The sequence below is a fragment of the Megalobrama amblycephala genome, linkage group LG18 (assembly GCF_018812025.1).
Source record: "Megalobrama amblycephala isolate DHTTF-2021 linkage group LG18, ASM1881202v1, whole genome shotgun sequence".
Taxonomy (NCBI): domain Eukaryota; kingdom Metazoa; phylum Chordata; class Actinopteri; order Cypriniformes; family Xenocyprididae; genus Megalobrama; species Megalobrama amblycephala.
This window is the reverse complement of record NC_063061.1, coordinates 35,527,931-35,555,778: the sequence shown is the minus strand read 5'-3', so window position 1 is coordinate 35,555,778 and position 27,848 is coordinate 35,527,931. Positions and strand designations below refer to the sequence as shown.

General features: G+C 36.6%; 1 protein-coding gene and 1 long non-coding RNA gene across 3 annotated transcripts in view; one reads left to right on the top strand and one right to left on the bottom strand.

Moving 5' to 3' along the window:
• Positions 1-6,276: 6,276 nt before the first annotated feature.
• On the bottom strand, positions 6,277-12,789 carry LOC125253621. The gene is made up of 3 exons (XR_007181492.1): positions 12,669-12,789; positions 9,337-9,450; positions 6,277-7,889 (listed from the first exon to the last, which is right to left on the bottom strand). It is a non-coding gene; the product is annotated as an uncharacterized LOC125253621 (long non-coding RNA).
• Positions 12,790-12,943: 154 nt separating this feature from the next.
• LOC125253620 (ceramide transfer protein) overlaps positions 12,944-27,848 on the top strand; it is a 49,648-nt gene continuing 34,743 nt past the window's right edge. For both annotated transcript variants that reach the window (XM_048167664.1, XM_048167663.1), the window contains exons 1-2: positions 12,944-13,422; positions 16,250-16,384. In XM_048167664.1, the coding sequence (XP_048023621.1) occupies positions 13,279-13,422; positions 16,250-16,384 (279 nt within the window). In that variant the 5' untranslated portion in view covers positions 12,944-13,278. The remainder of the gene's footprint in view (positions 13,423-16,249; positions 16,385-27,848) is intronic.

Here is a 27,848-nt window from a genome sequence, read left to right as displayed (position 1 = left end):
TGTTATATTATATATGTATAAATCTACACATATCATACACACACACACACACACACACACACACACACACACACACACACACACACACATATATATATATATATAAATTATTATATTTATTATTTCATAAATACACTTTTATTTAATTTACATACATTCAAAACGAATGCTTATTTTATTTATTCCTAATCTTTCAATTAAATAAATAAAATCTGTATTCAGTTTAATAATTCAATATTTTTTAATTATTTGATTTTTATATTATAACATATATATATACACATATATAAATACATTATTATATATTATTTATATTTTATTATTTAATAAAAATTTATTTGAAATATTTTAAAGATGTATTGTAATTTTATTCAGTTTAACAAATTTAAAATGAATGTTTATTTTAAACATTATCATTTATCCTTAATTTAATCTTTCAATTAAATAAATTCTTACACATTATCTTGGTAATTTCAGTTTAATTACTGGAATGGTAACTGATTTTGATAAAAAAAACAAAGGCGACAGTCGGGCATTTAATATCATGTATAAATGTGTCAAAGTGCAGCGAAGGTCAGGTGGTTAACAGGAAGGTGTGAGCACACACACACACACACACACACACACACACACACACACACACACACACACACACAATGCTGTGCAACGCTCCCCCCACAGATCCTGCTGAATCTGTCAGAATCTTGTACTGTCAGTGTTTAACAGCACATACATAGGCTTCTACTGCTTTTACAATCAGTAAATATAATTATAACACCTCCAGTCTAACCCTAGCTCTTCCTTTTGCAGTATGCAGTATGTACACTGTGCACAGTATGCAAATATTCTGCATGACATACCCAGCTGAGCCACATCATTTGCCAAAATGTGCAGTGCACAACCAGAGGTACTACACAATACAACTCGCCAATTCCTTTCCCAGTGTGACAGCTGAACTGAAGACAAAATCAACTGTGATTTTATATCTCGTTCTTGATCAACTGCAAAATCAAACTGACAAACATTAAGACACTTAATTGAATTAATAATGAAACATAACTACATGCATGATTCTAGTCGCTATATAATGTGATGACAGTGCAGAATACTACTGTTTGAAACTTTTTACTATACATTTTTAACTATAAGTTTATACATAGGTTACTGTACAGTAATTGATACATTAGTAGGCTACTCTGCAGCATAATTTATTTTCTTGATGTATAAAATATTTAGTAGTCCTTTAAAAATTTAAGAGAAAAGCAAAAATAACCCATTGAGTGTCGTACTGTTTATATCCAGTAGGAGGCGGATGCAAGTACGGACCCCTGAACCCCGGCATACGGAATCATTTAGGGTGGGGACGGTATTTCTCCTGCTCAAGAGCTGGTGACTCACTGAGCAGAGAGAATTTGAGTGGGAACACACACACACACACACACACACACACACACACACACGAGAATAGCAAAGTGAAGTAATTTTGAATGACTGAGAGAGAATGTCTCACCAAACAAGCCGTTCACCCTTAGGGGAGCGAGTGCAAGAATTTAACATGCTGTGGCAGCCCTGTGTGTGTGTGTGTGTGTGTGTGTGTGTGTGTGTGTGTGTGTGTGTGTGTGTGTGTGTGGATGGGGTGTGTCACACACAGCACTGTGATCAGCTGACTGGTTGTAAAGTTGGTTATAAGTCATAAATGTTTTCATTCCAATCAATTCAAGGAGTGTTGACAGATAAAATAAAAATAAAATAAAATGATATTTTGTATTATTTTTCATTTTAATGCTTCAATTTAATATTAAGCAAATTAATAATGGGTGTGTTGAAAATAAAATTAAAATAAATAAAGAATGTGATTTGTTTTACTTTTATTCTTTTTAGTGACTCAATTAAATAATTTTGTATTAAGTAAATTATTAAATGATAATAATTAATGATATTTAAATTAATGTTAAAGTGTGTGGGGCATGTTGAAAATATAAAATAAAATAAAATAAAATAAAATGATATTTTGTATTATTTTTCTTTTTAATGCTTCAATTTCATATTTTCTTATTAAGCAAATTAATAATAGGCATGTTGACAATAAAAAATAAAATAAAGAAAGAAAGAAAGAAAGAAAGAATGTGATTTTTTTTGTACTTTTATTATTTTTCTTTTTAGTAATTCAATTAAATAATTTTGTATCAAGTAAATTATTATTGATAATTATTACCAATGTTTAAATTAATGGTAAAGTGTGTGAGGCATATTGAAAATAAAATAAAATTAAATGAGATTTGTTTAATTTTATTCATTCTCTTTTTAATGCTCCAGTTAAATCTTTTTTATTAATTAAATTATTAATGATAATTATTGATAAGTAATAATTAATTATTATATACAAAATTAGCAGTGAAACATGGAGCATGGACAATAAAAAATAAAAATAAAATAAATGAAAATTTGATTTGTTTTATTCTTTTTATTTTTAATGCTTCAATTAAATAATTTGTATCAATTATTAATAACATAAAATAAATAAAATAATTAATTATTTTATTTTATTAATTGTATTAATTATTAAAACTAACGGTAAAACATGTGGGGCATGTTTAAAATAAAATAAAATAATACAAATAAATACAGATTGTGAAAAAACTCTACTCACACACACACAATCACAGCAGCAGCAGCAGCTCTTGCCATGTGATGTTCCATTAATGCTGACTGTAAAGTTACAGTACATAAACCTTTATAGCCAAACACTCTTTTAATTAAACTGCATCCATTCCCAGACATTCAAACATTTCTCTGAACAGCAGATTACACAATTCCCCGTGCAGATGAGTCTCATGAAAGTCCAGCGAATGATTCGTGTTCGATGAGTCACCATGCATAATTTACGCCACATAGCATTAGCTAAACATAAACATTAAACTCTGATGAGTCCAAGTAGCTATTTTGCTTCGACAAGCCACAGATCTTTGCTTTCCCATGTACAGTAAAGTGCCTTTGTTTCAAAATATGCAAAACCCCTTATTGTGCAAAGAAAGAGGAAAAGGCAGCGCCACAGATTATTTATAGTCTTTTCATGTAGCTAAATCAGTTTTAAAGCCATATTGTGTGCTTACAGACTGATAACTTTGTATTGCTGTGAGAATTCACACAGAACAGAATTCACACTGCTCGGATGGACAGGGTTCTCAGCGATCAGTAAAGCCCGTCAACACTATCTCTCAGATTAGCATTAGCTCTGGCGGTAATCTGCGAAACGTGAGCCTGTGACTCGGTGTAAATGCACATATTACCCAACACTCACGACGTCTAGTATGAGATTTCGCCCGCATTCTAGAACTCTGGATGACCCTTTGATTAACTGGGTGGGAAGTGTTGGAATATTCTGGAAGTCTGACATTCCACAACTGCAATAGAAGAACAGATGGCAAGATTATTCCAGAATAGAACCTCCTCCTTTAAACTCACTGAAGGGTCACTGAAGTCCTCTGGTGGAGGATTAAGATTTTTTTAATGTATTTGAAAGAAGTCTCTTCTGCTCACCAAGGCTGCATTTATTTACTCAAAAATACAGTAAGAGTAGTAATATTGTGAAATATTTTTTTACAATTTTTAATAACTGTTTTCTATGGAAACTTGTTGACGCCATGAATTAAAAAAAATAAATAAAAAGGAATATGCGACTTTTTTATCTCAGACTTTTTTCTCAGAATTGCGATATAAACTCACAATTGCGAGTTATAAAGTTAGAATTATGTGATATAAAATCAGAATTAAGTGTTATAAAGTCAGAATTGTGAGTTATAAAGTCAGAATTGTGAGTTATAAAGTCACAATTGTGAGATATAAAGTCAGAATTGTGAGTTATAAAGTCAGAATTGCGAGTTATAAAGTCAGAATTAAGAGTTTATCTCTGACTTTGTCTCTAATTTTATAACATGCAACTTCATAACTCACGATTACAAGTTTAAATCTTGCAATTCTGAGAATAAAAAGTCACAATTACCTTTTTTACTGAATTATTTAGTGATGGAAACAAGCTTCCATTGCTTTCTAATTAAATATATTTTAAAATGTAATTTATTCCTGTGATCAAAGCTGAATTTTCAGCATCATTACTCCAGTCTTCAGTGTCACATGATCCTTCAGAAATCATTCTAATATGATGATTTGGTGTTAAATTATAAATTCTTTATCAATTTAAATTAATTACATTTTATAATATATTACAATATAAAAAACAGTTATTTTAAATTGTAATAATATTTCACAATATTACTGTTTTTACTGTATTTTTTACCAACTATAATTCAGTATAGGTGAGCAGAAGAGACTTTTAAAATAATAAAATGAAATGAATGTAAGAAAGATAAAATGAATGAAGGTAAGAAAGAAAACATCTGGAAATCACCTAGAACAGCCTTTCAAAACTGAAAGTGACAAAGTGAAATGTGTGACATTTAATCTCACATTCTGCTGTTTTAACTAAATGAACATAAAGCATTTCTCAGGTCTCCATCAACTCATAGTTAAACATCTCCGGCATCTTCAACTTCCTCACATGCCTCAGAGTCCACTGTTCATGTACAGGCTTTGTGGTTATGTAATATTATCATCAGTCACATGCTGAAATCCATGCTAAACCAAATTCAACCAATCTAAACCGGATGTCATGCCAAACGAGCCATTCAGCTCCACAGAATCAAGAGACGTGTCTAATTCCCAGTCGTGCCTGGCTTTCCGAGGAACGCTGCTAATCTGAAGCGTGTGGGGGAAGAGGAGGAGTTCTGCTGGACTAATGGAGGTCTTGATGGAGGTCTTGTGGTCTCCTTCATGGGTCTTATGACCGAACCAGGCTCTCAGCCAGAGTCGAAACACATGACACAGCCGCAAGGTCCATACAGACCTGAATGAACAGTGTAGAATGCCATAAAAACACTTTTTACAGGAAATGGAAGTGTACGCTCCTGAATTTCCCTTGGGTATCTATCTCGGGAGAAAGGGTTGGAATCAATTATATTTTAGTTGAGGCCAAGAACTTCAAACGTCAGGAAAATTTGATTCATAGCGCAAAAAAATCTGTGCATCTAAAGCCTTGAAGTCATGTTGGAATGATTTTCAAGATGAGCGCACATGAATAACAACACAATGTCATATTTAAGGCGCTACTACACAACTTTTAAAATCGGAACAGATTTTTAAAACACTAAGTATCATGCACTTTGTAAATTGTTACAGAGAAAAACTGGGTATTACACTCTTAAAAGTAATTCAGGGGATTTGTTACCAAAACTTAAAAAAAGCATTGTTTCAAGTTAAAACATTTATTGTTTTAATTAAACCTTTTAAGTTGCAAACATTATTTTATAGAGTTCTGTTGACATAATAATGATCATTACATCAACTTAAAGGGTTAGTTCACCCAAAAATGAAAATTCTGTCATTTATTGCTTACCCTCATTCCGTTTCACACCCGTAAGACCTTCATTAATCTTTGGAACACAAATTAAGATATTTTAGTTGAAATCCGATGGCTCAGTGAGGCAATGACATTTCCTCTCTCAAGATCCATAAAGGTACTAAAAACATATTTACATAGTCACATGATTTCAGCCGTTGGCAGTTTGGCACGCAATCTGAATCATGATTCGATACACTGATTCATTTATGCTCCGAAGCTTCATGAAGCAGTGTTTTGCCGCACCACTGTACTCACATGAACTGATTTAAATATGTTTTTAGTACATTTATGGATCTTGAGAGAGGAAATGTCATGGCTGGCTATGGAGGCCTCACGAAGCCATTGGATTTCAACTAAAATATCTTAATTTGTGTTCCGAAGATTAACGAAGGTCTTACAGGTGTGGAACGGCATGAGGGTGAGTAATTAATGACAGAATTTTCATTTTTGGGTCAACTAACCCTTTAATATTGCCTGCAATTTAAACTGGAGTTTCTGCATTAAATGGCTTTTTTAAAAAACTTAAGTTGTAGTAACTTAATAAAACTGTCTTGATAACTTCGGAAATTAGGCAGTGTATTTCTAATTCCCAGCATGCTTTGCATAGGAGTGGATGAAGCCCAAAGTAAACTTCACTTTTTACGCATACTCGAGGGTCAGCGTACAGTGTGCGTGACGTGAATTTCGTCATCAGAAAAGTACGTGCGTACTGTACGTGCACCAGCGGATTTTTATAACTGTGCTTATTTGTGTGCGCAGGTCACACATGTGCATTTAATTTTTTTGCAGTAATTAGTTTATCCGCAATGTGGCAACCATGCCCTGGGGGCGTCGATTCAAAAGGTAGTCAAAGAAAACCTGCATAAACAGAACAGACCGGAACGCATGCAAGCTACAGCGACAATGGAGGCCTATATAGACGAGAGATTGTGCAAACAGGTTAGAAAGTACCCTGACCTGTACAACTCTAGCATAAAAGAATACAAAGATGTTTACATGGGTTGTAACTCGTGGCGAGAGTAACGCATGCATCGAACGACGAGTCAAGTGAAGTATACTTTGCAAGGCTGTGTGCGTACTCTAGCGTACGTGTAAAAAAACAAAGTATACCCAGGGCTTAAGGAGAGTAAATGTTGAAATGAAGTATTATTTTTTTTTGTTTTTAGTGAAGGGAAAGACCTGTTAGTGTTTAATGCTGTTATGTTCGACATTTAAAAGAGTTTTTGTGGTTATCATTGTGCTGAAGAGCAGATACATGAAGGTAAACACTACATTGACTCTATAAGCAATGACGGTCAGTGACGAGTAATATCTTACTTGTTCATTAAATATGTTAAATAAGTTATGTTAGCATGTGCTATGATAGCTGTTGATTTGAACTGAAAAACTGAAAAATTTGTGTTTATACTACAAATTATTAAGTTCCTCCAACTCAATGTAGCTTGTTGGTTGGATGTAAAATCACTCAAAGTTGCCATAACTCAAAAAAATATGCAAACTGTTGTGTTTATTTTTATTTTATTTTTTTTGTTTTGTTGAGCCAACACATTATTTTTTAGAACGTGTACACTAAACAACCTGTGATGATACACTACCAGACTTTCCACACAACAAACTCATGCAGAATCATGTGTCTCATTGCTAAAAGTCATGATAACAAAATCGATTCAAAATATCATACATTTTTTAATCCTCCAACTGAATAAAATCACAGTCTGAAGCTAAAAAAGGAGCCTGAATGTAATTTTCAACTCCAACTGTCCAAAATCATTTAGTGTCTTCAGTAATCAGACTGAAATCACTTGAACTCACATAAGAAATATTTGTAAGAAAAGGGATGTGCATCCTACTAGAAGTCTAGCATATGTCACCAGAGAGAGGAAGACCCAGAAGAACCAGTTATGACATAAAAATGGAAACATACACATGATGCAACGTTCATAATAAAATATAAAACATGCATTTAAAAAGATAGGGTGAGTTTTCATTTCATGACATCTTTGAAGATAGAAAGCTGTGTGTTGTGGCCAAATTCCAACTCAATTTTTAAATTTCACCCAACCCTGCTAAGTAGGAACTTCCCAAAAACACATGAAGTACTTTAGGAAGGATATGTGACAAATAAACTTATCTGTATTGGTAATCTATTTCATAACTTTGCTGGAAAGCATGATACTGGAGGAGTTGAAAAAGAGTTCACTGAACATTAACAGATACTGAAATTTTAATAATCGCAAAGTAAGGAAGTGAAAGAGGATAAGACAATGTGGGTGCGCCTGTGCCGTAAGATCCCTTGCTATAATCATGACTAATAAGATCATGTTTGCTTCATTGCCAACTGTGTCTGACTCATGTTCACATGAGTCCTTCAATCCCATGAGTAAGACAGACGGGCACAGAGAAGGAATGTGCGCTACATCTGGTGTGTTCACTGTGTGAAAGGTGAAGAAATACAGAGTGATAGAAATAGAAAGAGAAAACACTAAATGAGTGGCACTTTCACAGACTGTCTAATTAGTGAAGGGCCAAACAGTTGACAAAACATATATATTTAATGTATGAATATACACCGATCAGGCATAACATTATGAGCACTGACAGGTGAAGTGATTAACACTGATCATCTCTTCATCACGGCACCTGTTAGTGGGTGGATATATTAGGCAGCAAGTGAACATTTTGTCCTCAAAGTTGATGTGTTAGAAGCAGGAAAAATGGGCAAGCGTAAGGATTTGAGCGAGTTTGACAAGGACCAAACTGTGATGGCTAGACGACTGGGTCAGAGCATCTCCAAAACTGCAGCTCTTGTGGGGTGTTCCCGGTCTGCAGTGGTCAGTATCTATCAAAAGTGCTCCAAGGAAGGAACAGTGGTGAACCGGCGACAGGGTCATGGGCGGCCGAGGCTCATTGAAGGCTGGCCCGTGTGGTCCAATCCAGCAGACGAGCTACTGTAGCTCAAATTGCTCAAGAAGTTAATGCTGTTTCTGATAGAAAGGTGTCAGAATACACAGTGCATCAGTTTGTTGTGTATGGAGCTGCATAGCTGCAGACCAGTCAGGGTGACCATGCTGACCCCTGTCCACCGCCGAAAGAGCCAACAGTGGACACGTGAGCATCAGAACTGAACCACGGAGCAGTGGAAGAAGGTGGCCTGGTCTGATGAATCACATTTTCTTTTACATCATGTGGATGGCCGGGTGCGTGAGCATCGCTTACCTGGGGAACACATGGCACCAGGATGCACTATGAGAAGAAGGCAAGCCAGCGGAGGAAGTGTGATGCTTTGGGCAATGTTCTGCTGGGAAACCTTGGGTCCTACCATCCATGTGGATGTTACTTTGACACGTACCACCTACCTAAGCATTGTTGCAGATCATGTACACCCTTTCATGGAAACAGTATTCCCTGGTGGCTGTGGCCTCTTTCAGCAGGATAATGCTCCTGACACAAAGCAAAAGTGGTTCAGGAATGGTTTGAGGAGCACAACAACGAGTTTGAGGTGTTGAATTGGCCTCCAAATTCTCCAGATCTCAATCCAATCGAGCATCTGTGGGATGTGCTGAACAAACAAGTCCGATCCATGGAGGATCCACCTCACAACTTACAGGACTTAAAGGATCTGCTGATAACATCTTGGTGTCAGATACCACAGCACACCTTCAGGGGTCTACAGGAGTCCATGCCTCGACGGGTCAGAGCTGATTTGGCAGCAAAAGGGGGACCAACACAATATTAGGAAGGTGGTCATAATGTTATGCCTGATCGGTGTATATATATACATATATATGCTGAACATGACTGCCTGGGATGCCTATCCATCCATCCTACTACCTGCCCACATCTTTTTCAGCTTGACATATTCATTCAAATCATCATACCTCCATAGTGACGCATCCACTGAGTCACCTTCATCCATCCGTAACATCCATCAATCCTCTTTTCTTCTCCAGCACACAGCCACAGTGTTTCAGAGGAAGCCAGTTCACCCATTCCTGTCAGACAAAATGTGTGTGAACAAATGGAAAGTGTCAGGAACATTTTATGGTGGGGCACTAATGCTTTGCTTTTGATATGCATGTGTAACCTTAATGGCAAAACTAATGAGGTGGTATTGTGGTCTATAGTATTATATTACAGACAGAGTCCTCTTTCTCCAGTTATCAGAGCTCAGTGTGGTAAAGTGACCTGAATATCTGAGCTTCAGTCACAGGGGAATGATGTACAGCTAATGGGCACAACTGCTATGAATGGAGGATACTGAGCACTGATCACAATGACTGAAGAAAAAAAATCATCAGCCATTTGTAAGATGCACACTACAATCTGTGCATCTATTATTAGGCAAAACGCAATTTTACAAAAATAGCCTGGAAGTATAATCACTCTTTAAATCAGCATCAGCTGCTGCCACAACTATGAAAATATGCCAACAGCTCAAAAAATGAAACATCTTAAATTACAATTATTTGATGTCTTATAATATAAAAAAAATTCTGAAGAAAATATGAGTAATTCTTGCATGTGCAGATCGCACCACCATAATGCTATTGCATTACTCTCGATAAGATGTTTGGAGTGGTTTTAAGCGTGTCTCCATGCAGTTGCCAAAGTCCAAAAGGCCTATTATTATGGGTTATTAGCCACAATAACTATATAAGTGCACCCTTACTTCTAATGTGTACTATTTGCTTTAAATAAAGCTTTTAAAAATCAGTACAACAAGGCATATTGACATTAAAAATGGATACATATAACAGAGAATGACCAGGTGAAAAAAAGTACACTTCTATAATGTGCTTCAAGTGCTCTATTTTTACGCACTAATTTTGTACTTAATATACTAAAAATTCTTCTTTAGTACTTCTTAAGATAATCTTAAGAACTTCTAAGTGTACTCAACTGTGCTATTTTGAGACAGCATGAAATATGAACTAAAATGTGCTTTTAATATACCATCTCTGTATTAAAAAATATATTTAGTTACCACTTGTAGTACACTATGGGTTCAAATGTACTACATGTGGTGTCTAAATACATTTTTTAAATATAGAGATAGTATATTAAACAAAATTAAACATGAAAATAGAGCACTTTAAGTGCATTTTGTCACTTTCAGTAGACATTTTGTGTATTCTGAGGCTCAGCGTTTAGTATTTGTTTAATATAACACTCATTTGTATGTGATTATTGTATATGTATCGTTTTATGTATTAATTCATTGGTTTTCCCACAACCTTGAGCTCATAAATGGAGCTTGCAGTCACATGCCAAAACTGATGAAACATAAATGTGATACTTTTTGACATTTTTTGAGCAATGTCATCATGGCCACAACCTTGAACTGAATATTTTTCCACATATATTTCTTGTGCATGTTTGGAAAATCACAGGCTCCATTTTTTATTTGAAGTACAAACACAGTTGTGCTTGGGCAACTGATTTGTAGCTCATGGTCATGTGTGTGACAAACCACAAGTACACACCCTCCACCAGAGGTCAACAGGAAGAGGAAGTGGGTCACACTTTTCTGTTTGTTTAGAATGTATATCTGCACTAAAGGATTCTCCCACTTACATCATGCTTTTTCCCTAATCCGTGTGACAAGATAGTGAATTTGACGAATATACCTGGCATATTTATTTGAAACTCTGAAACAAACGTCAAAACTCTGTTTTATTAAGAATAAGTGCATTTAAATGATCATAACACAAAGCAAAAAGGAAGAAGTTAAAATGAATTTAACAAATCACATTTATATTTCATTATTTGTAGTGTTTACTAATAAGTCAAGCATCACTATCATTATAGCTCATAGTGATTTGAGTAATCTATTAAACAACCTAGCAACCAAAGACAACACACTCAAGCGCATAGAAACATGCTAATAACACTTTAGCAACTACATAGCAAAGGCCTGGAAACCACCCACAACAGTCTCTCTCTCTCTCTGTATATTATATATATATATATATATATATATATATATATATATATATATATATATATATACACACACACTACCATTCAAAAGTTTGGAAACATTAATATTTGTAATGATTTTGAAAGAAGTCTCTTATGCTCATCAAGCTTGCATTTATTTAATCAAAAATACAGAAAAAAACAGTAATATTGTGAAATATTATTACAATTTAAAATAGTGGTTTTCTATTTTAATATACTTTAAAATATTATTTTTTTTCTGTGATGCAAAGCTGAATTTTCAGCATCATTACTCCAGTCTTCGGTGTCACATGATCCTTCAGAAATCATTCTAACATGATGATTTGATACTCAGTTATTATCAAAGTTGGAAACGGTTGTGTTGCTTAATATTTTTTGGAACCTGTGATACTTTTTTCAGGATTCACTGAAGAATAAATAGTCAAAAAGAACAGCATTTATTCAAAATAGAAATATTTTCTAACAAAATAAATCTTTACCTTCACTTTTTTATCAATTTAACACATCCTTGCTGAAAAAAAGTATTAATTTCTTCCAAAAAAAAATAAAGAAAGAAAAAATACTGATCCCAAACTTTTGAACAGTAGTTTATATTGTTACAAAAGATTTAATTTAAATAAATGCTGCGATTTTTTTAAACTTTTTATTCATCAAAGAATCCTGAAAAAGCATCACGTTATGAAAAAAAAAACAAATTTTAAGCAGCACAACATTTGTAATAAATCATCATAATTAGAATGATTTCTGAAGGATCATGTGACACTGAAGACTGGAGTAATAATGCTGAAAATTCAGCTTTGATCACAGACATAAATTATATTTTAAAGTATATTACAATAGAAAACCATAATTTTAAATTGTAATAATATTTTACAATATTACTGTTTTTTTCTGTATTTTTGATCAAATAAATGCAGGCTTGATGAGTAGAAGAGACTTATTTTGAAAACATTAAAAATAGTAATAAACTTTTGAATGGTAGTGTATATATATATATATATATATATATATATATATATATATATATATACACTGATATTAAGATGGGAATCGCCTCACGTAACAATGTTTTGCTGTTTACAGTGGCGTTACCATGATTACCAACCGCTATTTAGCACTTAACCAATCAATATTTGTTAAAAATAAACGTTACTCACACACCAATATACCAATATATCGACAAAATGATAAATAATTAATTTTTACATCAATCATTGACGTTATTGTTAAGAATATTATTAATATTCACCCAAATGCTGTAAAATCCAAAAGCTTGGTGCTTTCAAACTCTCTCAAACTGCCAATCATTTCTGAAGAAAGGCGGGGCAAAAGTTTCCATTTAAGGAAACGAGGCTTTGGTGACGTCATACACTAGCCAGCGCCCCTCGCGCTGGAGGTAGAGCTGCAAGCGCGCGCCTCCGCCGTTGAGGATGACGTTGGCGTAAAAAATTGAGGGAAAAATAGATAAGGTAAAATTATTATTTTTTGCCACATTTTTTTTTCGATCCGTTCGCGTGTTTTTGTTTTTGTGAGTGAACATAATCTCTTTTGGCAGCTGATGTTGATTTAGAGGGCGTTTTTTTTTTTAGAGAGAGAGAGAGAGGGAGAGGTAGAGAGAGGGGGCGGGTGTCTCTCGCTCTCGCCTCGCGCAGCCTCACGCTGACATGCTCACAGACTCGCGTGAAATCAACACACGGACGGTTTACTTCCACATTTATCGCTTATTTTCGGGATTTTCGGGATATACAACAGCATAATCGATGCGAGGCCTTCTAACCGAGATTCATCGCTGATATTACGCCCGCGATCCTTCTGTTTTTGTCGTTTTTCCCCCTCAGTGGAGCGTTCGAGCGTTCGTTATGAATTCCAGCCCGCTTCCTAACGGCAGGCTCCTGCCGGACAGCCAGAGCTGGAACTCCTCCGGTTCCGAGGAGGATCTGGACGCCGAACCGGGACCCGGACCGCACGGAGGGGTGGTGGAATTCAGCGGGGTGCTCAGTAAGGTGGGTAAAGATCTCGAATAACGCCTTGCGAACAGGGAAAGCGCGTGTTTGTGTATGTGTTTCCACCTGATCCGATGTAAACAAACGTCAGTCAGTTAGCCGAATGTCACGAAGCCTGCCAAGAACATGTTTAAAATCAAAAGGAACAATTGTAGTTATGCATATTTTAGGGTCACTAAGATATTTTGCATGGTGACATTATTTTTATGACATTTAAACAGATTTTTACATCACCGTAATACATCTGTTCCTCAGTGGTGACTCTCATTATATTCTCATTACAGCCCGGACACATGGGTTTTTTTTTAATTAAATTAAGCACAAGTCAAACGCAGTACAACAAATACTAAAAATATATCATTATTTGTTCGCATTACGTTAATGATAATTTGGTTTTATTTTTTTTAAGGTGACATATGCTGCTCTTTAGACCACAAGGATGTGTTAACCAAGTTTTTTTTTTTTTAATTATTAATAGTCTACTTAATATGTGATACATGAATGTCTTTCATTATGCATGTATAATCAGTATAATTATACTGAAGGGATGCAGCAGGTCATGAGCTGAAGCTGGAGTTAGTAGGGGTTACTAGAGTTCATCTGCTCGTCTTTTCTTCCTGATGGGATTAAACGAGAAAACCTCTCCTCATGACTCAGACAGCTGATCATCTGGTTTTGTGATGAGTGGAGCGTTTTCCATGAGAGATTACTGAATTATTCCACATGCAATGACTTAAACACCTCCTCCATTGAGGATATTTATATATTCAACAATATAATCAGTTGTGCATTGTCATCATAAGTAAATAATATGGCTGTGTGCGCACCAGTGTTTATCATTTATGTACTTGTTTTTGCTGTTTGAGGATTTGTGAATGGAAGTGAAGCAATGCAACTGACGCCGTAGGTCACATGACAAAGACAACGTGGCGGATGTAATATGTTATGACTTTAGTTAATGCCTAGTTCAGTCATGAAACTCTAGATGGCGCAGGCTGATGGGCGCGTAGATATTTCCTTTTACATAAATTGCTTTTTAAGGACTACAACAAACGGCTGGTAGAGACTGCAACGTGCTTCTTCCTGGGTTAGTGACATCACTAACCCCAAAATTTACATAAACCCCGCCCCTGAGAACACACAACAAAGGGGGCGTGTCCATGTTGGTCTGCTTTAGAGAAGAGTAAGAGTTGTTGTAGTGGAGTGTTGTTGTCATGCCGTCATTTTGTGCCGGACTGCTTCACAAACGAGGGTCAATTCAACGTTGAATTTGCACAAAAGATTAACATGACGGCACATGCTAGTGGATGAGTTGAATCAACTCCACAGCAACATACATTTATCCACTAACCATTCAGAAACGTCCAGTTTCATTCTAAAAGTCTCTCCATCAGTGTCGACTCCGGTTTGAACAATGTAAGGCTGAACACCGTTACTGACAATCCTCATTTTGGCTGCGTGAGATTCTCCAGCTTTGTTGTTGTTGAGCAACCGAAGCGTGAGCTGTTAAAGCTCCGCCCTCTTCTGGAAAGGGGGCGGGGAGCAGCAGCTCATTTGCATTTAAAGGGACACACACAAAAATGGCGTGTTTTTGCTCACACCCAATAATATGGCTATAATAAATGATCTGTGGGGTATTTTGATCTGAAACTTCACTGGGAACAATATATTACATCTTGTGAAAAGGGGCATAATAGGTCCCCTTTAACATTTCCATATCAGTCAGTGCTTCCCACACATAGACTTTACTTGGGCGGGCCGCCCAGGTACATTAACGACCGCCCAAGTGGAGACATTTTTGCTTTTATTATTTTATCCTCTTATACTTTTATATCCGCCCAAGATAATGAAACCATCCACGATCGATTAACTAGTCGTTTCGTACCTGCTCGTTACGTGCGCGTCAGAACAGTTTGCACCCGCTAACATTCCCACGAGCGCTGCATTTTGCAATGTCACAAGGGGGCGCTGTTGTGCGTTCTACAAGCTTGCGCAACAGCGCTTCAGACTGTTTCGAAGTGATTCTCAATCAATGAAAAGCTCAGAGTTATGTCAAGCGATTGCTAATGAACTCAAGTTGATGAATTATTACAAAGTCTACTTCATGGCCTTTATATAAAATGTTTTATATGGTTGTAAGAATCTGAAGGATCGGCCTGCAAGAGTACAGACATTTCAAAATAAGAGTCCCGGTGTAATTCGGGCTTGTTTATAATTAAAAGTCACACGCTAAGTTTTTTTCTTTTTCTTCTGGGCATTATTGGTATTTTGGTCACACAATAAATTGTATTTAATTTGATTTCCATTTAATTCATAGTAAATTATTGTAGTCTCCCCCACAGGAAGAAAAGACTAAGGACATTATTTGACACATATATTATTCATTATATACATTTTACTAGTAAAATCTGTGTCCCATTCACTGAGAGAGACACTATATGACAGCAAGGAGAACATAGGAAAAGGAGAACCATTTAAATGCTGTAATTTTGCATAATTTACAATGCATAATAATGCATAATATTAGTATGTAATTAAATGTAATAGTATGCTATGTAATTAAAATTAATTTCAATAAATAAAAATACTGTTAAAAATCACACATTATTTGTTTGTCACATGTAGTAGACTATTTTTGTGCCGTGGGTAATAGGAGGATTTTTCACCCGGCTACCACCGCAAGTATATTTCAAACCTGTGGGAAGCACTGTCATTACAATGCTAAAAATTTTCTCAGGGTTGTCATGATAGAAATGATAATAACTCATACTTGTTCACTCTGTGGTTTTCTCATATCAAAGTTTCATCTTTTGTGTTCCCTCTGCAGTGGACTAACTACATTCACGGATGGCAGGACCGTTGGGTCGTGCTGAAGAACAACACCTTGAGTTACTACAAATCCCAAGACGAACGAGAGTACGGCTGTCGTGGTTCCCTTTGCCTCAGCAAGGCTGTCATCACAGTGAGTATCCTGGGGAAAGATCCTTCCAGACAGCCGTGGGAATTTCAGAGCTGAGCCAAATTTAGAATGATGATGTGCATTCAGAAAAAAAGCTTGGATTGTTTCAGATTGGAGATTGTTATGCTGGGATCTCTAGAACTGTAGTTGAATGGAGATCAGTAGGGTCATGAGAACCAATACTTCGGTACCAAGTCGGTATCAACATTTTAAGGCTGATGGGTGCTTAACTCAAAACTGATGATATTCTTGGTGTTAACTACTTGGCACAAGCTGATTGGTTCATGTTGCATCTGCAGCCAATGAGCTTGCTGCTCACAATATTTAAATGGTGCTCCCCCCAAAGAGTAATTCAGGCCCTGAAAGGTTTAAATAAAGGAGTTAATGTTTAAGTTTTATTGGTTTTGTTTTGTTTTTTTAACCATGGTATCGACTTTGGTATTGAGTATTGTGTCCTTTTGGTGGTATCGGTACCAACTACTAGATTTTTGGTATGATTTGGTGACATCTCTAGAAGGGATACATGAAATTTCAGTCATTATTGATCAATATTAGTCTGATTATATAAGGTCTTCTATTTCTCTCAGCTTTAGTAGTACTAATATTATATTGTACAATAACTATATTTGTAAATTATAATATTTTAATATCTGATTTCTTGACTTGAGGCATGTGATGTCACATTAATAACCATGTGGAAATATCTGTTTTTGTATAATTCGGTGAATTGAATACTTGAAACTTCATTAATTGTTTTGGGCCATCGTATTGGTTATAAAATGTCTGTATTGCTGCATCTCTAGAAATTAGATTTGGTGTTATGGTTGTGCTTCATCTAAAATGATTAGCGCTGAGGCAGGAGATGTGCTGAGAGCTCTTTTTAGGGCAGGGGAGAGGAGAAAAGAGATTGACGGAGGACAGACACGATCCTTTGCCACAGGCAATCGGCCAGGCATAGACAGACTGTGGCCTATTTTCCCCCAATTCATGCTAAATTCAAGCTTGTGCACCTGCTGAAGCCCAGAGACACTGTATTTGCCTTTTAATATGTCTTGGATGTTAGATGTTGCTGAATGTGCTCAGGTAACTGCTTAATGCACCATTCAGGTTGATTGCTTATGATCTGATTAGCCCTAGATATTAGACAAACAGATTGAAATGAGAATTCCCTGCATTGCATTGAAGATTAACTCATGACCACACAGATTTCGACATGTGCTGCAACACTCCATGCTTGAAGTATCTTGCGTCACCACTGAAAATGAGGAAACAGGGCGAAGGTTGTGTTGTTATGGAGACGGCTGGAGAGGTACAAGTCCTTATGGCGACCCTGCTACAGCTGGTCCTTCAATGATTAAACCGAAACTCTTACCGAAGATGCAGGGAAAGGAATATACAAGTCTGCTCTGCCGTTTTAGCCATAAGCAAACTCATTAAACACCCAAAAATGAGAAGTGAAGTCTGAAATAGTCAGGATTGGTGAATGAGGGGATTTGTAGGTTTGTGAGCATGTGCACAGCCTGTGTTCAGGTAGTTTGTGTTTAAAGCTGCCGGTAGATGCTGTGAGTTCGACATTCTAATTTGGTGTTTTGCATTTTGGCTTTGAGCGAGAGAAAAATGGCTCCTTTGTTTTAAGACTCTGTGTGACGTGAGAGTGGCTTTTTTCAGCTGTGTATTTGTTGAACTCTAACCATTATGGTTTAGCATAAATATTAACTTTGGTATTAAACTCAAGCGTGTGATGGAAATGTGACATTTAGGGTACAAAATTAACTTTCTGCCACACTGGACCAATGGTGAATGAATTGACAGAATTTATCAGCCTTAAATATTGCTTACCGGCAATGACACCTTTTTTACAAATTTTTTTTTTCTATATTTAATTATTTAACTGATTAGTCCTTGCATTTTCGTTTCAGTGCAGGTCGTTGTGCATCATATATAAGCCATTTTGCATCTTTCTGTCAAAAATAGGACAATATTGGGCTTTTTGCTCCCTATAATTTGTAGCTTGATGCAAGGAATATTCCTAGTTTTTCGAGAAATGATGCACAAGCCATGATGAATGTAGGGTCCTATGAAATTCTTTCTGAATTTCTTTTTGTTTTTTTTGTTTTTTCCGAATTCTGTTTTTTTTCTGTTTACATTTTTTTTTAAATGGTTAGTAATTAAAAAGCATGTCTAAATAATTGAAATCATGAAACTTGCACAATTTAACAGCAATTTATTAAAAGTTTAACAAAACATATATTTTTTAGGGCCCTATAAAATGTAAAAAAAAAATTCCCTGTTTTATTTTTACAAATTTTTGTGTTTTCTGTTTTACGTTTTCTGTATTCCATTTGAATGGTTTAATTATATTTTTATAATCAAAAAGCATATCTAATTAATTTAATTCATAAAACCAATAACATTTATTATTATTTTTTTAAATGGCATTTTTATGAAATCTTTTTTTTTTTTTTTTTTCAGAAATTCTGTTTTGTGTATTTTAATTTTTCTGGCAATCAAATGAAGGCATAAAACATTAATTTAATTTATCTTTTAATCATATGACATTAAACAAAAGTTTTTGTCAAACAAAGTGCCGCACAACAGAGCTTTACTGTTAAAATTAAAACGGAAGAAAAATTGTGATTATTCCTTACAAAAATACAATTATTATATAGTATTATTAAATTGAGACTAGCTAAATTCTACTATACAACAGTATTATATTTCTGTCACAATTTCTTCAAGTTGAACCAAACTTTTGTTTTGACGGGTTGCCTTGAGTTTCTGTTTATGATATGACGGTAGTTTTTCTCAAATGAAATGGTAAAATGCTCATGAAGTGACTCAGAGCGGCTCTGGAGATGAAGTTATGGATTCATGTCCTCATATAGTGAGGCGGCAGAGGCTGAAAACACCACGAGCGTCACGCATTCGTATTTAAATAGTTTTTTGCGGTTTAATTTTCACAGACACTAGTCTATATTGTGACTTGATTTAAGTGTACTGACCTACTTTTTATTTATTCATCAAAAATTTGACAAATTCTGTGACATTCCGCCATATACAGTAAATTCCATTTTTATGACTGAATTCTGCGATTCCGCTAGGGCCCCAATGAATGTTTTCTTCAGTTGACGGATTGTACGTCTGTGTATTGACTCTCTTGTGTTACAGCGAGGAACAGACTCATTCTAACCGTTTGATTTCAGCCATGTATTATGTTGCAGTTCCTCATAAATGTACCTGCCATCTGGCCACTGTGTTTAAACTGTTTTCTTACTCTCATTTGGCACTTGCTGCTGTTAATTTTGGGCTCTGGTCACTGGGCAAAGTATTTTCTAGTAATCTCAAGAGTGCATAAACACTAAACAGACACATTTTCTGCATTCAAAGTGCATCTAAACCTATTTCTCTTGCTTAGTAAATCTGTTTCTCTCCGAATGCCGTTCTAGAATATGAAGCAGCTTTATTCAGATTGATTCAGCACACATACGGCAGCAAATCTGTCCTCATAAATCCTCACAAAAAACAGGTTATTGTGTCACACCGCTCTTCCCGCCTGCGATTACACTGTCCTCACATGACTCACGCATACTTAAACGGCTCACACATTACAGTTTTAAGTGTCTAAGACCACAGGACCACCCCAAAATCAGACAGGCTTAACCCTTGCAGACACAACAGGATTATACCGTCCACATGGATATCTGATCAAAACCCAGAATGCCTCATTGTGTGTCCCTATAAAACTGGGTCTCGCTGCTTCAGCGCTCAGATCAGCGCATTAGCTGGAAACGGTGTTAATTGTGTGTCTTTTTGTGAGACACTCGGGCTGTTGAATTGGACTTGATTAGATTTGTGAATTTCAGACCTCAGGAGATGGAGGCGGATTGTGAAGGATCAATCCGTGTGATGACACAAACAATTTCACAGACACTCAGTCTGATTTAATCGGTCTGTCAACATCGCTTAACGAATCCAACATGCTCTTTTTCACATTGTTAGTGATGCATGCTTCTATTGCTCTACATAGGATTAGTGATTTGATAAGTATTAAAGGGGACTTACAATGCCCCTTTCACAAGATGTAATATAAGTCTCTGGTGTCTCCAGAATGTGTGTGTGAAGTTTCAGCTCAAAATACCACAGATCATTTATTATAGCTTGTAGGGGTGTGACGAGACAGGTACCTGACGAGACGAGACATGAGATTGAGTTCACGAGAACGAGACGAGATTTTTACACACTATTTTTAAGAAATCCTCAAAGATGACTAGAAAAATAATCTGCAGGTGCATTTGAAATGTTTTAACTAAATCATCTTGTAATTAATGTAATTTCAGTTCTACTTTCGGAGTAGGAATTATCATATGCAGTAAAAGACAACAATACTCAAGCACTGTTAAACGTTTTGCCGCAAAACTCAATTGACTGACTTCTCTTCTGTATGATTTCAGTCTCTTCAGACCTTACTGTACATGATTTATGAGCTTCTACAACTTTTGACCTCCTATCTGAACTCCTTTCCACAAATTGATCATAGAAATAATAAGAGTATAAATAAAAATGGTAAAATTTTACAATAAGGTCTCATTTATAAACATTAATGTATTAACCAACATCAACAATGAGCAATATCTTTGCTACAGTATTTATTAATCTTTGTTAATGTTAGTTAAACATAAAAATAGTCATTCATGGTTAGTTCATGATAGTGCATTAAGTAATGTTAACAAAAACAACTTTTGATTGTAACAATGTATTAGTAAATGTTGAAATTAACATTAACTAAAATAGTGTAGAAGTATTGTTCTTCCTTAGTTCATGTAAAGTTAACTAACGTTAACTAATGAATCCTTATTGTAAAGTGTTACCATAAAAATAAATAACAGTTTTCTTTTAGTATTAAGTGCAATCAAGTGCAACCATAATCAAAGCACTCTCTCAATATTCAAAGTGCAAATAGAGACCAATTTTTCAAGCATGATACAGAGCTAGAGATGCTTACAACTACACTGCCCAGCCTAAGGTAGCTTTCATATTGGAAGATATTTGCATTCATCAGGGAGCCGCTTTCAAATGCAGGGTATAGACATCGCGTTTGAACACGCGCTCGCGTTTACTTTCACTTTCGCGGTCGCGCTTACTCTGTGAATAGGGAGCGGCAACGACGTTATCCAACTGAATTAAATGTTTTTTTATTTCTATAAAAAGCAAAATGACAGTGTAGGCATAATGTAAATGTAGCGGTGGCATATTATATCCTAATTTCACCCTCACACTATCACGAGACTGCTTTTTGCCTCGACGAGAAATCTCGTCACAATTTAATCTTGTCACACCCCTAATAGCTTGTCAAATTTGCCCCTATTTGGGTGTGAGCAAAAACACGCCGTTTTTGTGTGTGTCCCTTTAAATGCAAATGAGCTGCTGCTCCCACCCCCTTTCCAGAAGAGGGCGGAGCTTTAACAGCTCAACAACAACAAAGCTGGAGAATCTCACGCAGCCAAAATGAGGATTGTCAGTAACGGTGTTCAGCCTTACATTGTTCAAACCGGAGTCGACACTGATGGAGAGACTCAGGAAGAAGTTACAACTTTTAGAATGAAACTGGACGTTTCTGAATGGTTAGTGGATAAATTTATGTTGATTCAACTCCTCACTAGCATGTGCCGTCATGTTCATCTTTTTGTGTTGAATTGACCCTCGTTTGTGAAACAGTCCGGCGTAAAATGACGGCATGACAACAACACTCTACTACAACAACTCTTCCTCTCCTAAAGCAGCCCAACATGGCCTCACCCGCTTTGTTGTGTGTTCTCGGGGGCGGGGTTTATGTCAATTTTGAGGTTTGTGATGTCTCTAACCCAGGAAGAAGCTCGTTGTAGTCCCTACCAGCCGTTTGTTGTAGTCCTTAAAAAGCGATTTCTGTAAAAGAAAATATCTCTCTTTGCATTGAACTTTGAGCGTCGTAACTTTGCAGATGTTGTTTATGATCAAACAGCAACATTACACACTAACTAAAGTTAAAAAAGCGAAATCATAATTACGGACCCCTTTAAATTTAATGTACAACACATCCAGCAAAGTTCTTTTTTTCTGCATTTACAGTTCGTAGTGTTTTGAGCTGGATCTGTTATCAACCACCATATTCAGCCCAAGAAAAAAAAACATCAACAAAGGGACCGCGGCACACAGCTTTCAGCACTCACAGTGCATTGAACTTGAACTATGTGCTTTCGCCTGCCAAGTTTTAGCCTCACGTGAGCTGGATTTTTTTTTTTCTCTCTCTGCCTCTTGCTTTCTTGCTAAGCTCTCTGAAAGCGTGGCCCGTAAACATGCAATTTTTTCTTTGAGCTGTGCTGGACCTGGATTGTGTCATAGTCTGACAGGAGCAGAGGGAAAGCTCTCGGTGTATCAGGGATATTCAGGAGGACAGGTACACACAGGTACAGGTTATTCTGGTGCAGGGCGGGTCATTGCAAACGTCGCCGTGGAATCTTGTGTAGCACATGTCAGGACAGGCAGAGTTTACAGAAGAAAGAAGATAAATGTTGAAGAGGAAAGACAAGTGCTTGTGTTGCACCATTCTTGGCATTTGGGCCATCCTTAAAAATATTTTGGTTTGCAGTAACAGTAAAAAAAAAAAAAAAAAAAAGGGTCGGTAGGTAGGTCTATATTTTTTTTTTCAAGTTTCAATGTAAAAAAAAAAAAGTATAATTTTGGTGATGGTGATTACGTAGGTATGAATTTAAACAAATTAGCATATCGTGACGTCACTGACTGGGTCTTTCAACCCGTGGCTTCGGGCGCAGCCGTGTTTCCACTGTCGGGCCTAAAGCGAGGGCCAATCGTGTCTCCACTGTCACTTCCGGGGCTTGATCGTGCCTCATCGGGGCTTCCTCGGGGCCAACGGCCCGGGTTTTTCGGCCCGCCGAATACCTTGGTCCAAAGTGGGCCAGCTCGGGCTTGAGGAGGGAGTGGTTACGAACAAAGGCGGAGTTTATCTGTGTGTGGAGACGGAGGCGCCGATGATTACATGTAGGTTACCAGCTAACACCAGCATTAAAGACTTTTAAAATCATTTTAGCTCAAAACTCACTTTCAGACAGCAGCAAGTGTTTTAAATAACTTATGTTTGTGATCCGATGTGGATTCTGATCACCAAGACTATGCGCACTATTACCATAGTAAACATGGTAAATACGACAGCTTGAAGAAATCAGACAAATATACGTAGGCTATCACAATCATGTAATTATTTTATCTGTCAGCACGTCTCGTCTCTCAACGGTTTGAGACGAAGCGAACGCACCGGCCATAGTGTGACATCCGTTAACCAATAGTGTAAACATAGATGACGGTTTTTATTTAAAAGAAAGAACGTAGCCTTCGTTTGTATGTAGGCCTACTAAAATATAATTAATATTATTTTATTGCTTTTGTATTAGTTGTTTGAAGAGTAAAAAAAAAAAAAAAAAAAAAAAAGGTCGGTCTTAACGCAAATTTACAACCGGCAAGTCGGTCGGACTTAAAGCAAAAAAAATAAAAAATTTGAGTCGGTCCTAAATTGACAGGGTCGGTCGGGTTACGGCAAACAAGAATATTTTTAAGGATGGCCTTATTGATCATTTTCATTTGCTTTTATTTTAAACCAAAGATATTCATTTCTGGAATGAGTGGGGTGGTTTTGTTGGGGAGCGCATCTGCATAGAAAATTTAATTTAGTGATTTAAAAAAAAAAAAAAAAGCTGCAAAATGACTACTCGGATGACAAAATTCCTTTATGGTTGGATCATTTAGGAAAGGCTTCACTGTTATAAAATAATTTTTTGAAGTTGTAAATAAACATATTGGAGTATGTTTTACAAGAAAGCCCTATTTGATTCTTTCTACTTCAAACATTATACAGAAAATTCAGTTTTTATGACTTGATTCCGTGATTCCATCCACGTTTTCTCCATCACAGAAATCATAGGGCCCTATACTTGCCATTTCTTTGTCATTTATTTGTGAAATTTACCTGCATTTTCACGTGGAGTGAAAATTGTTTCAAAGTAATTCCTTCACAGATTTTTTCTTGTGTTGAAAATGTGTTGTTTTTTTTTGTTTTTAAATATATCATTTTACTTGAGCTTTCTTAAGCCACATTCCCACTATTGTGGCTATTATTAAAAATACATTATATTTCTTTTGTTTAATATTTTAACAACACTCTTGTACTGTAAAATAAAACGGTTATTTTACTCTAATATATACATCAGAAAACAGTTCTTAAAGGTGCTAAAGAGGATCTTTTCGTCGACTGAGAAACCAAAGACTGTTAGTGAGTTTTTGAAATGAGTGCATGCGTAAGAACAACCCCCCTCCTTCACAGCTCATTTCGAGGGAACGGCTCCCAAAACTCGTGCACGAGTATTGGAACACGAGTGTTTACCACCGGCATTTGCCGTGTCGTGTTAGTGGATTCATTATGTCGGACTCACCGCAGGTAACTCATAATCTGCAGTTGTTACTCCTGTCTCCTGACAAAAACATTGCATGCGGCGCCTGTGGAGTGTGGAAAGTTACTGGAGCGCGCAGCCGCGCACGTCTCTCACAAGGAACGTCACGGCAGTGATTGACAAGCCAGAGGGCCAATCGTTTACGCGATCGGCTGATGTTTTTAAGGCCCTACCTCGTGCACAGATGATGTATATTAATATTATTACTTTCAGTGCACCTAATAAATAGTCTTTTATCAGTTCGTAAAGACAGTTTCAAGTAATATTGCAAAAATGTATGAAACAAAACATCCTCTTTAGCACCTTTAGCAAGGAGAGTAAAGAGAAGTAAAAGAGAAAGAATCAGAGATGATGAGACAAAAGAGGAAAAGCAGAAATCATAAAAGCAATTTAAATGTGCAAACCGTGTGTATCGAGTTACACTCATTTTGAACTGATGGTTTTTGTTTCTTTTTGCTGGTTTTACTAGAGATAAAATGGATCAATCTTGGGTCTTCCTGTCGTGTTTGTGAACGCTTTCTTTGGTGTCCAAACCCGGCAGGTCCTGTGTGTATTCTGCTGTGGTTTTTTGAGAGAATTCATGTGGGTTTGTGCTGAATATTGCTCAGATTGCTCTCTCATTTATTCCAGTCCAGAACAGCTTTCATTTATCCAAACCTAAACCACAGGAGAACCTGATCAAAACTGCTACCAGATGAGTTACCGACCCGTCAGTCTTCTGTAAACACGACTTGATTCTCATGTGCTGAACCTCTCTGGCTCCACAAAATGGGAAAATGATATGATCTTCACAACATTTGCATGCCACATTTTTTTGTGAGTCATTTACACACAAACATCTCACCAAATAAACACAGTATTTTCTTTCAGTGGTGCAGGTATGACTAATCTTATAAAAATTGTTCTGAGTGAGTTCAGTATTAGCCCATGTGTGGTGATAAAACAGAAACTGGATGTTTACTCTGTAACAGAAGAGGAGCTCGTTGTCATTAGTTTACAGCAGCACTGAGGCAGACAATGAAGAGGAGAGTTTTTATGGACGTGCATCTTTTATTAACGCTGATGTCGGCAGTGTCACCGAGTTCAATAAACGGTGTGTAAAAGCCTTTCAGACATTAAATGAAGCTCTGGTGAAATAAAACGGCAGCATTGGTACTTTTTGTCGTGGCAGAACATCGCTGTAGGATGACATATATTACTTTAGCATGCTAATTTTCATCAAAGCTTTCATTGCAAAAAGCAATTGCATTGAAAAAAATGGCTTTTTAATGTCTTCATAACTGTATTTCAGAGAAATCGAATCTTCTGTTTTTCCCTAAAACTATCCATGCATGCGTCATTTCTGAGAAGATGTGCTAAAAATATATACTGATTCACAAAGTCGTATTTGCACACCTGCCACTTTTTATAAAGTAGGCTAATTTTTACAGTTTATAAATATATCATCACTTGGCACTCATGCCCAACATATGTACACACACACACACACACACACACACACTCACACACTCTTGTATTGACCTGCTGAATATTTGATAAAGGCAACGGTTTTTGTAGTTACAGCTGCCTAGGAGAGAAAGGGAGTCAAGTGCATTTTAAAATGTCAATGACATTGTGTGTGTGTGTGTGTGTGTGTGTCAGTGTGTTTGCATTTGCATTTTCGATTAGTGTGATGTGCTAAACCCAGGGGAGGTCTATCAAGTGGCTTGTTCTCATTCTCTCAGCCATTGTGTGCATGTCCTCACCTTCTGTCACATGGTAAACTCTGGGCCACCATCTGAAGTCATGACTGTGACCTGGTTTGGACTCAAACCACAAATGAGTATCACACAAAGTGTGCTTGCTTGCATTTCCTCAGACAACACAACCAGAGTTGAAATGTCTGAAACAGACGGCAGGACCTGTTTTCCTCACCTCTGCTTGACCGGCAGCGGTTTCTTTGTCAAAACCTATCTTTGTGAAACTGGTTTGAAAGCAATTGTTATTGTTACGATTGTTTTTAGTGATGCTAGTGCTACAATTTTCACACTTTGTCTTTAAAGGGTCAAGAAACCCCCTGTTTCAGCAGCAGTCAGTTCTCAACGCACTTTTGAAAAATGCTACAAAAGTGGGTGTGGTTAAGGGGATCAACGACACCGCAAAGGCTTCGATTCATGCAGTTTTATTTTGCTCTCATTGAGTTGAAAGCATCAAAGCTTCCCACAAATGCATGCTGCAATTTACCATTACACGCAACACAATATACACATTGTTTTGAGAGAACATATGCGACGCAGAAACTCTTACAAGCAAAAACAAACACTCATTTTGACCCATTACGGCATCTTTCACTGTATGCGATCTCACGGTTTGAAGCACCTGTCAAGTAGTGTTTTCAAAAGTACCGACTTTTGATACTGAAATTTTAAGAATGTGACTCTTTGAGTGCTGTTGAGCGTATTCGTAAACACCTCTGATTGGCCACTGTGTTCACACGCTCATCAGATATGTCTGTGATTGGCTACAACGATCAATGCTTCAAAAACATGTTGTAAAAAGTCAATGATGCTCTTCACTGAGCGCTTACACAGATACACATGGTTTGAGAGCAGGCGTCTCTCAGTGGGACCGGTCCGCAGATAGACACCTCCTACTTTCAAAACGCTTTCAAATTCAAACACTCCCATGTGTTGATCATTGTAGCCAATCACAGACATATCTGTTGAGCGCGTGAACACAATGGCCAATCAGAGGTGTTTATGAATCACATTTTTAAAATTTCAGTACCGATTTGGTATCGAAGTGACAACACTATCTCCTGTTCCTATTCTTGTGTCCAGAATGGCAGCACAGCTGAATAGTTTGTTTGAACTGCGCCCTTTACTGTATAGGCATGAATATGCATTTTCTTAAGCCTGAGGCGTATTCATTTCACTTTTGGCGTGAAAGGGCATTAATATTTGCCAAAAATATATATGTTTTTCTTGTTA